This window comes from Ornithodoros turicata, chromosome 4 (assembly GCF_037126465.1).
Source record: "Ornithodoros turicata isolate Travis chromosome 4, ASM3712646v1, whole genome shotgun sequence".
NCBI lineage: Eukaryota > Metazoa > Arthropoda > Arachnida > Ixodida > Argasidae > Ornithodoros > Ornithodoros turicata.
Window position 1 is genome coordinate 33,930,970 of NC_088204.1, and position 12,997 is coordinate 33,943,966.

At 47.3% G+C, this 12,997-nt stretch overlaps 1 protein-coding gene across 1 annotated transcript in view; it reads left to right on the top strand.

Annotated features, from left to right (window-relative positions):
• The window catches only part of LOC135392964 (uncharacterized), a 326,884-nt gene that overhangs the window by 108,498 nt on the left and 205,389 nt on the right, over positions 1-12,997 (top strand). Inside the window, exon 8 of the mRNA XM_064623590.1 lies at positions 5,946-5,980. Coding sequence (XP_064479660.1) covers positions 5,946-5,980 — 35 coding nt within the window. The remainder of the gene's footprint in view (positions 1-5,945; positions 5,981-12,997) is intronic.

Below are 12,997 nucleotides of genomic sequence, written 5' to 3' on the forward strand. Positions count from 1 at the left end.
TACTTCGTTGCACGAAGACGCGTTAAGAAACGCGCTCACCTTCCGACTCGATGTGGTACACACACTTTCGAGGCAGTTCGTGATGATAGCGCTGATACGTTTGCAGGACCCTTGTTCGAAGAAATCGTTCATATGCTGCTTCGAGCCTAAGCCATCACAGTTGCTCAGCCGCTTCATCTTTCATCAACTCAGACAACCACGGGATTCAATTGCTGATTATGTCGCAGTGATGCGTTTGAGTGCACAAGACTAATTTTGGAACGCTTCATGGAGTGCATCTCTCCACATTCGGATACTTTGCCTAGTTCCCCTGCGGACCGACGAAGTGCTACAGCAAAGATTCAGGCTTCCAACCCTGCAGAAGAGGTGAATGCGGTGGGGAAATCAAGAAGCAACGAAGCAACAGTTATTGCTGAAGTTTTGAAAAAGAATAAGCCAGTGAAACAGGACGGGAAAGCGGAGGCTCGTTACACATCGGAATCACATTCCACTGAAATAGGTTCAAATGTAGACTTGTTCTTAGTCGACTCAGTACGCCAAGGGGCAGCACGCAGGTTCCCCAAACTCACCTCGGAAAAGCGTGCAACGAAGAAGGCCGCCACTAGATACCCCACTGTTGCCGTTCCGGATCACTTCAGCGCGCTAAGTTTAGCGGCAAAATGTTTTTGTTGTTTCTGCGACTGAATGTAGTCTTTATATGTCCAAATAAAACGCGTATAACAACTTTCTGTGTCGTGTTTCACTTTGTGTCCCGTTTTTAAACGTGTTGAGCGATCGGAAGGATCTAGTGCATGGCTGCGTGGATCACATAGCGTACCTATCGTACCAGGCGCCGCCAGTGGGCGTCGCAGGCGCAGTCGTCCATTTCTCCTTCGGTGACTTGGCCTGGCTTGAATTGTGCTTCAACTGGATCTTTAGCGCGCTACAATCAAACGCAAGCCAACGTCTGGTAACAATGGGGTATCTAAGGGCGGCCTCCGGCATTGCACGCATCGGGATAGGAACAAATACATGGGAAAATGGCGACCTTGGGGGACCTGGCAGCACATCGATACCACGCGCACGTGCCGTCGAATAAGCGTCCCATGCTGATGGAAGTCGACTCAGGAAACAGCTAATGTGCCTTCAAGGAGTTATTGACGCGAAATGCTCCGCTTCTGCATCTTTTAACACTTAGACAGACAAATTGCTCGTTCTCAAAGGAACGCGCCAATTAACAGTTCTTCATAAGGGGAAGATCTCAATGCTTCCTTTCTTGTCTTGTCTCTCAAGGTCCTACCCTAGTCTCTGGGATCTAATTTTCAAGATCAACGACCTCGTATCGCGTGTCATAGCTCAGTATTTGCCCCTGAGCTACGAGGCGGCGACGGCGAAGCAGTACATATTGATCCAACCGAAGTCTTTGAAATATCGGCCTGTTCCGTTTCGTCGGCGGCAGAACGTACACAAGGTACTCAACAATCTTCAGGTTCAAGGCATCTTGGAACCGGTACAGCCGTCGGCATAAGCAACACTCGTAGTGCTGGTTCGCAAGAAGGATGAATCACTATGCTTTGTGTGTGACTGATTATTGATAGACGGTAGATACCTAAATCAAGCCAACTGCATATCCACTTCTGACATTGAGGCAATGTCTTTTCACGAATTGTCCTGAAGCAAGCTTGTCACTAGCTTCGAGTAGACGTCGAGACTGCGGAGGTCGTCAAAAAATACACCGTTTGGATGTGGGGATACCCGCAGCGCCGTACGTGGACAACACTTAAGGAACTGTTCGTTTCGTCAGAGGCCTTGGCACATTTTGATGACACAAGACCCGCCTCCCCCCCCCCGCCCCATCTTCCTTGTGACCCTTCACCGTATGGTATTGGCACGGTCCTCTCACAATGCCTCGATGCCGGCTGGGAGGGCCAGATAGCGTACGCGTCACGTGCCCTTGGTAAGAGCTTCCGCAACTACGATGAGTTAGGCAAAGGAAGGCTGGCCTTCATTAACGGAATCACGCATTTTCATGAGCACACAGTCTGCAGACGGGTACGCATCTTCACAGGCCACAAAGCCCTAGTGGGTTTGTCTCCATGTCTTCTACGTTAGTGTCTTGTTTCGGGCTTATGACCACAAGGTTCACTATCGCTCCGGAGCAACACATCAAAATGCGGATGTTTTGAGTCCCTTACCCTCGTTTCTCAAGAAAATGTAACACCGCCGCCAAGCGACGTTTTCCTGTTGGAAGCAATCGTTGTTCAAGTTCTGACTGCCGAGCAGATGTCGAAACTTACTGCGAACGATTCAGTAATGTCAGCATATTCAAGGGTCTACAGACGGGAAATACAGACGGCTGGTATGGAGAAGCTTTCAAACCCAACACTTCTGAAACTGCTGGACAGAACCGTCAACTAACCGCGGGTGCGTGCTTTGGGAATCGCATGTAGTCCTCCCAATAAAAACTCGACAGACAGCTTTTACACTTTTATATGAAAATCATTCAAGTATGACTGCTATTTAAAGGTGCACATGAAGTCACTTCTGTGGCCAAAGTTAGACGCAGACCTTGAAATGTGTGTGCGCACGTGCGACACATTTCAACACATTACATCCTCGCCTCCTGCTGTGGGCTTTTCTGTGTGGGCGCGACCAGATACCCCATGGTACGTGGTACACCTAAATTTTCCGGGACCTATCCAAGGTGTTCATTGTTTAGCAATGATGGATCCATATTTCAAGTGGAAAGAACGTAAATCCATGCGTTCAACGACCACAAGAGCGGTATTCGATGCGTTCTGCGCAGCTTTCGCTACATTTGGAGTACCCCGTCTTATTGTTACAGACAACGGGCTAAACTTGGTATCCCGCGCAATGGATATATTCTCCAAACGAGATAGAGTCAAAGACATCACTTCTGCGCCAGGTCATGCCACAACAAACGGCCAAGCCGAACGAATGGTGGCAGAGATGAAGAAGCTTCGTGAGGGATCAGTACTTTGTCGCCTTTCTCGCTACCTGTATAAACAGCACCTTACGCTCAGCGCCACCGGGAGCACCCCACGTGAACTAATGGCAGGCCGTCGATGGAGAACGTATGAGGTGCCATGCTGTACGTGATGCTTCGAAACGGATGCATATCTTCCGATGCGGCACACCAAAGTGACAACGCTCGTCACTTTCAGGACAGCATCACATCTGCGTACACAACATACGTTCACACAGTTCACAACCGAAATGGGTCCCGGCGACAGTGCTTCGGCAACTAGGCAAGCGGTCCCATCTCGTCAAGCTTTTTGACATATCTCTAGTCGCCGTCGCCATGACCACAAACACAGTGTGTTCTAAAGAGGGGAGAATCTCAGCGAGGTTCCACAGAAATGCGCTCGTGCCAGACTCCCGGTTTACAGACACCTCGCATAGTTCATCGAATGAATAAGCAGCTTTTCCGGAAGTTTCGCTTGAGAAGGTTCCTCTAACACACGATGACAGCCATGGTAGTGCTGAAGCTACATAAGACGCGAAAGTTTCCACCAATGACTTGACTTGAATGAGAGGATAGACTTGGACGTGGCATCGAGGAAGGTGAACGACAACAGCGGGCCTTTCACCATCACCACCACGACCACGAAGGTGAAGACTTTACACCGGCGTTACAGGACAACGGAACTACTGTGCAGTCGAGCCTTCAGCGCCCGAAGCGAGACAGTAAGTCACCAGATTGCTACGGATCTCCGGTTAAATGGTAACCGAGACGGGATGACTGCGGTGTAGTAACTTGGTCACAAGGAGCAGCCCTAGTGATTGCGACAAAACAGCGCGCTTGCCAGGCACGGTTCTGTTCTGTTGTAGCACTATTGGCATCATCAGCATTGCCTGAGAGCAAACACTAGCGCGAAATCCGAGCAAACCCTTAGTACTAAAATCACCTCTGACCGGCCAGAGTGTCGCTTCTTTTCTTTGTAGTGCAGGTACTAGTTGGTGATCCAGACGTCAGCGAACGTCAGCCATCTTAAGACGGGGCACGGCACTCTTGAAGCATCCGTTTCTCCCATACGCCTACCTCCACGCTGACTGGCTGACCCTTAGTTACGGTTCGCTCAGGTGGAAGGAATCTTTTTGCCCCGGCGGATCTCGGTGGCGCCCACTTGCCCCCTGAAGCAGCTGCTGAAGTATGTGACCTCATCCTTCGTCCACACGCTGAGACACCGTATGAGACTGTGAAGACGGAGCTTACCAGGCGCACAATTGATTGAGAACGACGCTGCCTACAGCAGCTTGTGACCCATGACGAGTTTGTTGATAGGAAACAACGGAACCCTGCGGCATTAGCTCCAGAGTGAGTCTTCCGGACACCCACCTTCCGCCACCCATCTCAATGACTTTCCCGAGATTATGCAAACCAAAGACACCGACGGTCCACCCAAGCACAACACCGTGCACCACATTGTCGCGAACGGCCCTACAATCATCGTCGCATAGGGCCGAATTCGAATTCGACAGGAGTTCGGCATCATTCAGCCATGATTCATTCTTTGGTCGTCACCACTCCATATGGTCCCAAAGTCACTCCTGACGACTGGCATCCCTGTGGTGACTATCGCGCGCTCAACATTCTCCCTCCCGGCTCCCGGATCGCTAGCGTTGCCACACATCCAGGATTTTACAGCCCGTGTTCACAGAGTTACACTATTTTCAAAAACCGATTTTATTAAAGCCTACCATCAAATTGCCACACATCCGCCGGGTAATCCGAACACAGCTATCACGACCCCATACGGCCCGTCAAGTTGTCAAGTTATCAGAATTTTGCTTTAAAGAAGCAGTCGAAGTGGGGAGAAGTTCTCTTTGATAGCGTTGAAAATCTACATCCACGGTATTATCTTTTACACAATAAATACTGCCATAGCGAATATATTGCGCCCACGGCAGACGGTTGATTCCCCAACTCGCGCAAAGCTCTTCGATTTTCTGCGGAGACCACGTCACATGCCAAGAGAACGCGTCACGAAGTGAAAGGCATCACGCAACGCATCACGAAACCGTAATAGCGCATTACGGGATTACGAGTACAAAGGATCGTCAAGCTTTGGCCTCAAACGTCCATGTAACCTCGAAGCACATTAGTTCATACGACATAAGATGGCGCCTGCCTGCACTTCGCCGCGCCCACGCATACATATACTTGAAAACTCCATTCGATATGTCTGCTCATGAGTGCCTTCTCTGTGTATGCTGTCCGTCGATGACGCATCTAGCAGCACTGTGAGTGATCGAAAGTGTTCTGCTTTTTGCTTATGCTATAGTATTCGTTCTTCTTGCTTGAGCAGTGCGAATCTTGTCTTGGCGTGCCCAGACCTGTCGCTACAAGGGTGACACCCCTTAGGTATAGCCCTATTTCTGCCTTATGGATTTGTCTGCTCATAAGTGTCCTCTGTGCATCCTTTCCGTTGTTGACACGTCTACCAACATGCCCGTCAAGCGAGGTTCAAGCGAGGTTCAAGCGAGGTCATATTCCTTGATTCAGTATTCTTCCACCAAGGTGGCGAGAGTGCAGTCACTCACTTCTGGCGCATGCCAAAAGCTGATCAAAACTATCCGGAGTCCAACCCTCGGGCACGTGCAACATGTCGCCATTCTATCGGCAGACAAACCTTACGCGTGTAATAACATTGTGACATTGGGCAGCTGTACAAGTCGCACGCGCTCCCACTGTTTACGACCTTTATGGAGCCTCGGTGCAGCCAAAGCGGGACTGCAGCCATGGGACGCCCAACCATTACTGTTGAAAAAGCAGTTGCTCAACCGTTGAATACGTTCTCTTCGACCTTGCTCTTTCGTTATGTAATTTTGTTATGTTTAATTGTTTGTTCTGTTTGTACTGCAAGAGGCTTTTCATCTTTTCAGCACAAAATGTTAAATTTGTGAAACCCATGCTAATAAAATGCACATTGTTCGGTTTCCAGCAAGTACATCATGGCAGGGACGTGGAGAAAGTCAGGTAAGCATGCAACACGTAGTTCTGAAATTGGAAAATTGGTGCGGCGACAGTGTTACATAGCTGTACGTGCTACACCTTCCACACTTTCGTACTCCGAAATGTCCATAATGCGAACGCACGGCGGGAAGAGTGAAAGCAACGGCGCCCGTGAAGCGATCCGACAACACTCTGCGTCCCTGTTTATGCCTCAGTGTTAACAAAAATACCCCCGGATTTAACCTCTTAGTGCCTGCCCTGCTTTCCGGTAAGTCTGCAACAACGTGTCTTCTTGGTCGAAGAAACGTTTCTTATGTGGAGACATAAACAATTCTAAATTTGCAGGGCAGAATCTGGCGCCGTTGCCCTGTACCGAATGATCTCAACTGGAAACAATGGGCTCTCGCAAAATCAAGGCAGTCCAGCAGCAAGTGTCACTCCTCGAAAAGCTTTGCGCACAGTTTGTTCAAATGCACTTCACAAACTTTGCACACCGGTCTTGTATTCTTGCTGCACTGTGTGCAGCGGCCCTATTTTTAGGGGGTACTATACCGGGTGTTTCAGTTAAATCCAAGGGGCAAAATAATTCTCGAAACGGTGCACCAATCGAATAACTTTCTTTTTTACAAGTGTCTGTCTAATACCGCCTACAAGATACGCACCGCGTGAATAAGCGGGAGGCGCTCATTATTTAAATAAAAACTCGAATGAGTTTCGAAAAAAAAGCTAACTTCTAAAGCAGGGCGCCGTCGGCATTAAAATGGGTCCTATCCCTTCTGGGACCTTCAGTAGATACCTTTTAGAGAAAAATCTGCAACCGAAGCGTGTCATTTGTTGCAGTAATTAATTGCTTTCGGTTTACATATTTTTGTCGCGGCTGGTCGCGGTGAAGCGCAAAAGGACGCTCTTTCACTCCCATGTCCACCAATGAATTACGTCCTTTTGCGCTTCGCCGCGACCAGCCGCGGCAGATTTTTCTCTAAAAGGTGTCCACTGAAGGTCCCAAAAGGGTTAGTACCCATTTTAATGCCGACGGCGCCCTGCTTTAGAAGTTAGCTTTTTTCACGAAACTCATTTGAATTTTTATTTAATTTATTTTATTTATGCGCCTCCCACTCATTCACGCGGTGCGCATGTTGTAGGCGGTATTGGGCAGGTACTTGTAAAAAAGAAAGTTATTCGATTGGTGCACCGGTTCGCGAATTATTTAGCTCGGGGATTTAACGGAAACACCCGGTATAATGCCCTTGTCCTGCTCTTGGTAGAAAACAGAGGCCGCAAAGTGGACCTGTTCTTCTGAACGGATCACCAACAAGCTGTGAAGAGTCTCTCCACAATAAGTTTTATGCAGCTTAGCTGCTCGTGCTTAGGTCGACATCCTAGATCCAGGTGAAGTCTCCAAGCTGCGATGCGGATCGTTTGTAGGTGGTTTGTGAGCAGTTGTCTGTACCATTTCTTGCGACTAACGACAGGAATGCAGCTATTGAGAAACCTATCAAACAGTCCACTCCAGCAATGAAGCTGTCCTGAACTTGCAGAAGAGATGGTGTTCTCATACATGAGTCTTCACTGACTGTGATGGAATGTCACAATGGGCAGATGTGCGTAGCCTCACGCTAGGACGGTGCCGGGCGATAGTACCGGTTGAACTAGTTGGCTTGCGCCATGACATGCGGTCGTAGTATCGCACCGTTGTCGTCCACTAGTGAAACGCATACTATTCTTTGTTGTTGTATCTGTAGAGTGCTGGAGAAAGGTTTACGGAACACGTTCCGGCGCATCCGTTCCTCGGAGTGCCAGGCTAGCAGCAAATGGGACCGTACTGACTTGCAAACAGGTGAGTGGCTTACTCAGGCACATGTCCGTAAGTCCGTACGGTACTAACTGCTGACGTATCAATCTGATAAAGGAATGTAACGTGTTTCGTAAACTTTTATCCAGCACTGTACCTTCTTGTGCTCACTGCGCGCCGTCACGGTAGGCAGATGCACCGCACTGAAGCTCGAAGAAGAAGAAGCCCCACAGTTTTTTGACCGGGCGCATTTCTCAGTCTCTGCCACCAGAAGACAGGTATCTCGTCGTACAAAAATGTTTTGAACAGTGTGTAGGGTGAGAAATCCACTAAGTCAGGGGAAATTCTTTCAGGTTCAGTCGAGGCTGTAGGGGAGAGAGTACTTTTTATTTCCATAACAAATTTGCACAGTGCCGAAAATACTCAGAAATAAAGGAAAAATAATTGACGTAGGGCTCTAAGATAAAGGGATCAAACGCTATTCGCGTGATAGTGTAACCTTGTTGTTTTACCCACTTTGCGCCGGCCGTGCGCCTTTTCCTGTTTCTTATGGGTTCAAGACGTCTACTCTGTACGTCTCACAGTCCCACAGCTTTCTTTCCGTGAACTTGTATTTCTTCCTTCCACTTCCCGTGCTACAACCTCTGTCTTCATAGGTCACGCTCCCATCACATCCGGTTGTCCTGTTGCCTCCTAGAACCGTTTTCAAAGGTACTACTAACGTCAGAGACTTCTTTGAAGACATCTGCAGAGATTCAGAAGCGTTGTCCGTCAAGCAGTTCAATATGGAAAAGTATGAACTTGAGTCCATTGTTCCCAAATGTGAACAACTGAGGAAATCTTAGCTTCACATAGGATATTTGAACTTTTATAGCCACGCAGATATGTTTGTCTCCTAGCAATCAACACTGACAGTTGCATGAACAACGAAAGGGCGACCCACGTTCAACTTCATTGTCATTGCTCATTGAACTTCATTACCAGCTAAAGTTGCGACTTTCGGAAATGCGGAAGAAGAATCCCACTATAGACTGAAAACAGAGACACTTAAATGTGATTTTGAGCCAAAGCTTTGAGCACTTGAATATTTACATACAATGTAACCTGATATCGGCATCACATCAGTGTTAGGTTGCGCACTCGCTTAGACTAAATTAATATTTTTGTTCTCGAACTGGAAAGCCAAGAGGGCGCCAAAGCAATGGCGCCTCTCCAACAAGTCGTTCGCCCCTCGCGTTCATTACCTCTATCGACTACGACTCTACCAAACTTTTTATCTGAGTAGAATGACGTGTAAATTTTTGGCATAATTAAATGACATGAGGGTGAATTGCATATCCGTAATGCCACGGTTCCTCAATACCGTGACAATACCTCAGAGACCGTAATAATATCCTCGCTGGATTCGTCATGCACGAATATCATCTAATCACGTGAATGAGGCATAACAAGCGGAATACAAATAATAGAGGTATGTGCCCGTTGCAGATGCGACTTAAACGGGCTTCTACGTTGCTCCCCTCAAAGTACATCGATCTTCACGCATAAATATACTGTGATATGCACACATATTGCATAATATGAATTATATTATAAATGGTGCTGAGCATCATACAGGCCGAAAGGGTTGAGCATTCATTCCTGCCCCATACTGGTATCCACGCGAGCGCTTCACGGCCGTTTGGGGAGGCGGTGTAGAGGAAACTCCTCTCGTAGTAGACAAAGATAATATATTTCGAGAGAATTCATTATACAGGGTGTCCCAGAAAACGTGTCATTGAATTATAATAAAAAAACTACGCCCCCTAGAATCATGCGGTCAACGGCATTCGTTCTTATTAGGTTTTTGCCACCTCCTCATGTGAATGCCATGTAACGGAATTTTTATTATGTAAATTTTTGCTAACTGAACTCGGAAATTTGCCAAGTAAAGGTCACTTTTTTACACCACCATTGTGAAGAGCGCGACGAATTTATCCAAAATCAGGATAATTGGCACGGATATTGCGGACCTATCCCATCGGAAAAAATAGCCGAATATCATGCGTTTCGGAGTACGAACAGCCTAGCGCTCGACGACTTTTTACGCGCCCGCGTTGTAGTCCGACGAAAGGAGGATGTTAAACCCAGCCCACACAGCAATAGTAGAAGAAGTGACAATACTTGAAATTGGGAGAGGGAAGGCATTATCTCAGCGGAAGCCGGATGCGATAATAGTATCGAAGCAAGAAAATAAAAGCAATCATTTGCGGCACGTGGAAAATTTGAGCGTGTTTTTACGGTGTGCTGTTACTGCACAGAAAAGCCGTACCGATGGCTAGTGTGGTCTATTCAAGCCGAGAAAAAAACCAGATGATTTTAGCTCTGGGTGCTGCGAATATGGACTACAATTCTGTAATTGAAAAGTACAGGGAAATGTTCCCAAGTAGCAGAGTGCCCACAGCACGAACCATAAGGAGAACTTTCACGCGACTCTCTGCGACTGGTCAATTCCAATCCAGACAGCACACAAATACACGTGCTTCCGGTGAAACAAGTACGAGCGTACTCGAACAGGTCGCTGAAGACTCCAACATCAGTGTGCGGGTTATCGAAAAAGAGACTGGAGTGTCCAAGTCGAGTGCTCAAAGAATCCTACACGAAGAGGGATACCACCCTTACCATGTAAGTCTCCACCAGAAATTTCAGCCGGACGACTATTCTAAGCGATTGGACTTCTGCAACTGGTTGTTGAACGCGGACGACGAAAATTTATATTTTATGGACAAAATAATTTGGACAGATGAGGCACATTTTTCCAGGAATTCGCAAGTAAATCTGTACAATGCTCATTACTGGAGCACAAGAAACCCTCACTGGCTACGGGAGTCCAGGCACCAATATCAGTGGTCCTTCAAGGTGTGGGCCGCTATTTACAACGGAACAATTCTTGGGCCAGTTTTCTTCGATGGAAACCTGAACGCCCAGCGTTACCATGCCGAAATACTGCAACACGTAGTATTCAGCTTTGTTGAGGACTTGCCGCTGCAAGAACGTCCCATGGTATGGTACCAACACGATGGAGCACCCCCTCACAGCAGTCGTCAGGCTGTGAAATTTCTGCAAGACTTCTTCCACGATAAATTGATTGGGCGTTTTGGGCCAGTGGCATGGCCGGCTCGATCTCCTGACTTAACTCCACTGGACTTTTATTTGTGGGGTCGCATAAAGGAGGACGTGTACAAGACAGAGCCTGAGTCCCCTGTTGACTTACAAGAAAAAATAATGTCAGTTTGTGCATCGCTCTCACACTGTGAGATACAGAAGGCAACACGAGATACAGCTCGACGTGCACAATTATGCATCGGTGCGGAAGGCGGACATTTTGAGCACCTTTAGAAAGAACAAAGAATGCAGCATGCCCCATGGGTTCAGTAATAAGATATACTTTTGGTTAATTTATTTTGTGGTGCGCACAGTTGTAGCTGCTGCACAAATAAAATTCTGATACAACTGAGCAGATAATTTCCCGGGGCGTCCTTTTATCTACACACTCACAGAAATGTCTTCTTGTACAACAACGAGGTGGGAGATACAGCATAAGCTTTCAATCTCTGACAAACGAAATCGCCGCTGCGTAGAAACAAATGCAGCCTCACATTAGTATCCCATCATTATTTTCACAATAGCTGGAGGTAGCTTGTACCTTCGCTTTGTGTGTGCACTGTCCCTTCTTGCCCCTCGTCACGATTATGATAGATACATATCACCAGCACATGTCTTCACTTCTTTTCTCCCTCGGTACCAGATAACATAGGCATGGATTATCGCAACCGACTGCAAATCTTGCCTTACCCTCTCTCAATTTCGAGTACTATCACTTTTTCTACTGTGGGCTGGGTTTAATATCCTCCTTTCGTCGGACTGCAACGCGCGCGCATAAAAAGTCGTCGAGCGCTAGGCTGTTCGTACTCCGAAACGCATGATATTCGGCTATTTTTTCCGATGGGATAGGTCCTCAATATCCGTGCCAATTATCCTGATTTTGGGTAAATTCGTCGTGCTCTTCACAATGGTGGTGTAAAAAAGTGACCTTTACTTGGCAAGTTCAGTTAGCAAAAATTTACATAATAAAAATTCCGTTACATGGCATTCACATGAGGAGGTGGCAAAAACCTAATAAGAACGAATGCCGTTGACCGCATGATTCTAGGTGGCGTAGTTTTTTTATTATAATTCAATGACACGTTTTCTGGGACGCCCTGTATATATGACAGATTCGCGTGTACATGTAAACTTCCCACTAGCCATCCAGCAAAGCATTGCAGCTCCACATTTGATGCAAGGAATCGGTAGGGTCGTGCACGGTAGCAGATACGCTGTTCCGAGGTTTTAACGTTTTGTGTTTTGCTGCCCTGGTAAAAGCAAAAGACACTCAGGTGTTTTTTCTCTGTATTTTCATTGGCCGCTACTATGTTGCAGTGGAAGGATTTTTTTGTTTCCGTGTTAGCGGCGTGAAGCGACTGTGGCTATAAGCGGCGTACAGATTGAGAGAGGACAGCAGGAAGGAGTGGGGGACGTGGCTTTATTATGCGTCCTGGGCCGACTTCAGGTGATTGTGCCGACATTCGTGTGAAGTCCAGGGAAGATGTGAGACAAAACAGTCGGTGGTAGGATTCGAAGCCACCACCTAGGAGTCTTCAGCGTGACCTTGACTACCACCAATGAGAGGGACGCCTTAAAGGAACTGTAAAGGGAATTTCAACCCAGGGTTATTATTGGTAACCCTGGTATTAGTATTAAAATACAAAATTTGAGTATTACTGCCCATCCATGCTTTGTTGCCGCGAAATGAGACGCTGAAGCAGCGCAGCGGTTGCAGTTCAAGAAATCTGTACTTTGAAATGCTGTGGCTCAAGAGTGAGTTGCTCCAGGTATCCTACTGCTACGTGAGAGAAAGCGACGTGTACGCTGTTATCAGGAACAGCGAAGTGAGCAAGTGAGTTCATTCATGTGTGCCTTCGGTTTGTTATTAGTAAAATTACATATCATAATTTTACGCTGTTCATGGAACATGCATGAAGTTTCGGTACGTTGCCTACAAACAGGTTACCAGGTTGCTCTGGCGACCGTTAGGAAAGCACTGCAGAAAAGTCCTCAAAGCATGTGCTGTACGTACCATAAGAGAAAATTTTCCTTCTGAAGCATACAAAGGTTTTTGCCTTTTTGTCGTTTGATGCAGTAGGTGCTCTGACCATGTGCATGTTTAT